The sequence below is a fragment of the Pelobates fuscus genome, chromosome 9 (assembly GCF_036172605.1).
Source record: "Pelobates fuscus isolate aPelFus1 chromosome 9, aPelFus1.pri, whole genome shotgun sequence".
Classification (NCBI taxonomy): domain Eukaryota; kingdom Metazoa; phylum Chordata; class Amphibia; order Anura; family Pelobatidae; genus Pelobates; species Pelobates fuscus.
Genome location: NC_086325.1, coordinates 144,237,434 through 144,242,433, shown reverse-complemented (window position 1 = coordinate 144,242,433; position 5,000 = coordinate 144,237,434). Strand labels below are relative to the sequence as shown.

The window sequence follows — 5,000 nt, the reverse complement described above, 5'->3', positions numbered from 1 at the left end:
CACTGAAAATACCTCCTGCAGTTATATAGGTATAGGACAGAGTAGGGTGGAAGGAGAGAAGGAAAGGGATAAAAAAAAAATTGCTGTCCCTATTGTGCCTTCGAGGGCACCCCTTGACCCTAAAAATAACCCTAGTATGCAATACAATTGAAGCCACCCGCTCTATGACTAAAGTTGAAAATAAAAAAGGTTGTAAAGAAAATTAATGTAATTAAAGATGCCAAAAACAGAACCAAAAAATAGTTGTTCCTTGAAGCCAGAAATTGCTGCAAACAAATGTTGTGGACACAGCGATGCCCCAGAGCCCCTGGCTTCTAGGAACAACTAATTTTTTTTGTTCCGTTTTTGGCAATAATAATCAAAGAATACCCGTATAGTATGCAAGTTAAATTAAAATAATCCATTGTATAATCTATACCATTAGGTGAACTAGGCATTCGCCTAGGGTGCTGGCCTTCTGGGGGCACCCACCGTGAAGCTTTCTGGTGGGCTGCCTGCCCCTGTCTGGGGCCGCAGCGCTGGGCGAGCAGCTCTTGAGCTACCCTCAGTGCCGGGCCTATCCTCAAGGCGCCTGAAGGTGGGGGCGCCGAAAGGAGCCTTGTCACAGGGGGCCCAGGAAGTGGCCATCTGGCCACCTCCGAAGCTGTATTAGGCTGGTGCCTCATAGAACTGCAGTAATACAGAGGTAGCCCTTTAGCTGTAGTGGAACATCTAGTTTACATGATCAGAAATAATCCTTAAAGAGAATCAGGGTTTCTCTGGATGACATAGCATTACAAGAAGTTTTCTTCTAGAAAAACTATACACTACTGCTGGACAATGAGATATTTGATTATTCTAAACTTAAAGCCTTAAAACTAACTAAGTTGTGATCTGTATTTATAAAAAGAAAATGTATTGCAAAGTACAGTAGTCTTGGAAACTAGTGTCGCTGTTTGTTTTGTTTTCCACACTTTGCCCCTAGAGTGCTTTTTGTAAACATTGGCTAATAATTTGTCATTTGTTTTAATTTTGATTTATTACATATATATATATATATAGTTACTTGAAACGGTTCAAAGTGATGAAACCCAAAGTATTAAGGAGCTGGTGCCGGCAGATCCTGAAGGGACTTCATTTCCTGCACACTCGGACACCACCTATTATCCATCGTGATCTGAAATGTGATAACATCTTCATAACTGGACCCACTGGTTCAGTGAAGATTGGAGACCTGGGTCTGGCTACATTAATGCGAACTTCATTTGCCAAGAGTGTTATTGGTAAGCCCTAGTAGAGTAATAATGTGCTTTCTTGAATGCTAGTGACAGTAGTGGTGCTTATTATTTCACAAACCTCTGCAGACTAACAATATGCAACTACATTTTTCATACCAACTAGTAAAAACATCACACAGGAGAACTTATCTTCTGCTTATGGATCATTTACGACTCAGGACTCCTCATTTTCACAGAACCAACTCTTGTTTTTCTCAATAGTCATATGCATAACATATGCTACATATATACTAACCCCAGTGGCATTATATGTGGCGCCATACCTATTCACTGTAATGACATCCAAGTCGTAAACAATTGTCACAAGCAGCACCAATATTAATCACATTAAGAATGTTCCGTTGTTGGTAAATGTTTGGGCTGCATTCTATAAGCTGAAAGTTACTAAAGCTCAATATGAGACATAAAGAGATGAGTGAGTGGAACAGATATTTTGCGTCTGTTTCCTCCAAGACGATAAAACGGAGTTGTTGGATTGATTTCATTGTGTAACATTCCCCATAGCCTTTAACTTTTTGGGATCTTTTTATTTGCGACACAAGCAGACACAGCCCCATTCGAAAAACACATTATTTTGAGCCCCAGACACTTTCTTTAGGCTAATAAGGTAAAGTGCTGGAGATTGAAGGCACAAAGAACAAACCAGAGGTGGGGCAATAGGTGGGACCTCTATATCACGCAGTGCTATTATTGTCTAAATTCATGGGCATTGTAAAATTAAGTTAAATACATTTGTGTGCAAAATTTTGGCACTGGGAAGGAGTTTATTATTCACCTTGATAACTGTGTTTTGTTGATCTTTAGGAATGTGTAGGTGTGTATTGATTTACACATTACCTAGTTGTTAAAATTATGTATTTGTTTATGCATAGGAAATTCTTAAAGTTTGGCGAGTTCCATTTTGAATGATACAGACCTCAAGATATTCTTCTTGAACACAATTGTACATTACTTACTTTGTGCAAATATTGTGTCTTGTGTCATCGATAATGGTTAGGGGTGGTGATTATCAGATTTCCTGTTAATTTTGCTTTGTAAAGTTCTGTGGAAACATTGTATTTACCGTATTTACTCAAGTATAAGCCGACCCGAAGATAAGCCTGATTTTACCACAAAAAAATGGGAAAACGTATTTACTCGAGTATAAGCCTAGGGTGGGAAATGCAGCAGCTACTGGTAAATTTCTAAATAAAATTAGATCCCAATAAAATTACATTGAATATTTATTCACTGTGTGTGTATATAATGAATGCAGTGTTTGTGTGTATTGTGTGTGTGTATATAATGAATGCAGTGTTTGTGTGTAGTGTGTGTGTGTGTATATAATGAATGCAGTGTTTGTGTGTAGTGTGTGTGTGTATATAATGAATGCAGTGTTTGTGTGTAGTGTGTGTGTGTATATAATGAATGCAGTGTTTGTGTGTAGTGTGTGTGTGTATATAATGAATGCAGTGTTTGTGTGTAGTGTGTGTGTGTATATAATGAATGCAGTGTTTGTGTGTAGTGTGTGTGTGTATATAATGAATGCAGTGTTTGTGTGTAGTGTGTGTGTGTATATAATGAATGCAGTGTTTGTGTGTAGTGTGTGTGTGTATATAATGAATGCAGTGTTTGTGTGTAGTGTGTGTGTGTATATAATAAATGCAGAGTGTGTGTGTTTGTGTAGTGTGTGTAAAATGGGTGGGGGGGGAGGGCATTTTTATTTTATTTTAATATTTTTATTATTTTTCTATTGAATTGTTTAATTTTATGTTAGCCCCCCCCTCCCTGCTTGTTACTTGGCCAGGGAGGGGGGATATGTCAATCCCTGGTGGTCCAGTGGCATAGGCTGTGCAGTGGTGGGGCCCCCCCTCCCTGCTTGTTACTTGGCCAGGGAGGGGGGATATGTCAATCCCTGGTGGTCCAGTGGCATAGGCTGTGCAGTGGTGGGCCCCCCCTCCCTGCTTGTTACTTGGCCAGGGAGGGGGGGGATATGTCAATCCCTGGTGGTCCAGTGGCATAGGCTGTGCAGTGGTGGGGCCGGTAGCGAGCTGTTTCTTAACATTACAGCAGCTCCGTTCATCTCCCAGTGTAAATCTCGTGGTCTGCGTGCCGTGCGGAGCGTTGCCACGGTAATCCGTGGCAACGCTCTGACGGCCACAGGTCTCGCGAGATTTACACTGGGAGATGAACGGAGCTGCTGTAAAGGTAAGAAGCAGCTCGCTGCCGGCCCCCAACAGGACTGCCGGGCTTGTAATGAGCCCGGCGGTCCTGGTCTGTATTATGGCAATGTAAGTTGCCATAATACAGATACTGACTCAAGTATAAGCCGAGGGGGGCTTTTTTAGCACAAAAAATGTGCCGAAAAACTGCTTATACTCGAATATATACGGTATCTGTCTTCATCTCAGAACTTGCTCATGTAATTACCAGTCCGCTACTGACGTTTTATACAATGTTATACAAATAGTCTATTGCTGAAAAAGTATTTACAAGATGATGCCACCAGCTGGCAATGTAGAAACGTACATTTAAGAAAAAAAACACACAAAAAAAACACATTTAAATAGAGCAGAAATGTGCACTAATTGTTCCTTTCTCTACCTGTCTGCAAGCTAAAGCTGTTCAAATCGCTTCACAGAGCTTTCAGTAACGTATTTAATCTTTTTTTTTTTTTTTTAGAAACCTCTTACTTGTCACTTGAGCTGTTTGTCAATTTGTGTTAACAATGCTAAACCAAATTTTATCTAAAGGTGGTCATGGTCCATGAGAATCTTATACTAGTGGGATCTTGCAACTCCCAAATGGGCAGGTAACCAATACCAGAAAGCCTAGCTTTCCAGTACACTGAGCTCAATTTTCCATTACTTCTAAAGCTTGGTAGAAACATTGTCTTCTTCATAGCTTTAAGCACCCTACTCTATCACAATTAAACAGGTGAGTATGTGGGAGTCAGTCTCTAAAGTGGGTGGCACTATTTGCTCTCTCAATGAGAAAACTGCTAGTCCTTGAGGATAATTCTTAATTGAAGGGTCCTGTGGAGAACACTCAGAAGGCGTGATTTGCAACAAGTTCTTTGTTTCTGGCCATTTTCTGCACAGCAGTTTGACTAACTAATGTCTGCTTTGCAGCTTTACATTTGCTGGGCTTTGTGGCTTACAGATCAGTCTGTCAAGGCTTCTCTTGCATTCTATGTTGGATCCCACTTTGTATTACCTCCAGACACCTTAATGAAAACTGAATCCTAACACAGGGCAAAGTGATTTTCTGCCTTAAAACAAACCTGCCTGCTTGGAGAAAGAGACCTCATTCAAAGGGCCACCCCAGCAAGCACGTTTATAGGTCCAAATCCATCTCCTCCTCACAGACCAAAGTAGAAGATGAGGTTTCTGAAAAAAAAAAAAAAATTCTACTTTTCCTGTGGATGGAATATCCCACTTATAATAATAATAATAATATTGGTAGTCGGTTCTCTGTTTTGATAAAGACATAGTTTACTGGAAAAAGAGCTTTTCTATGCATAAACAAATGACTGAAATGTATTGCAAATCCTGCAGTGGCATTTGTGTGCAAGTAAAACAGGTGCTGTCTATTTTTTTCCAGTCTACGGAGTTATTTATTTTCTCTTTCCCCCATTCTTTTTCCCTGCAAATATTTTAATTCACCAGCTCTAGACTCACTAATTTGTGGTATATATTAGTGAGTGTCACTGATTGGAATTCTCACACACAGGGCTGCACAGCC

At 40.2% G+C, this 5,000-nt stretch overlaps 1 protein-coding gene across 1 annotated transcript in view; it reads left to right on the top strand.

The window, feature by feature from the left end:
- WNK3 (WNK lysine deficient protein kinase 3) overlaps positions 1-5,000 on the top strand; it is a 138,795-nt gene that overhangs the window by 68,699 nt on the left and 65,096 nt on the right. Inside the window, exon 4 of the mRNA XM_063433473.1 lies at positions 1,042-1,262. Coding sequence (XP_063289543.1) covers positions 1,042-1,262 — 221 coding nt within the window. The remainder of the gene's footprint in view (positions 1-1,041; positions 1,263-5,000) is intronic.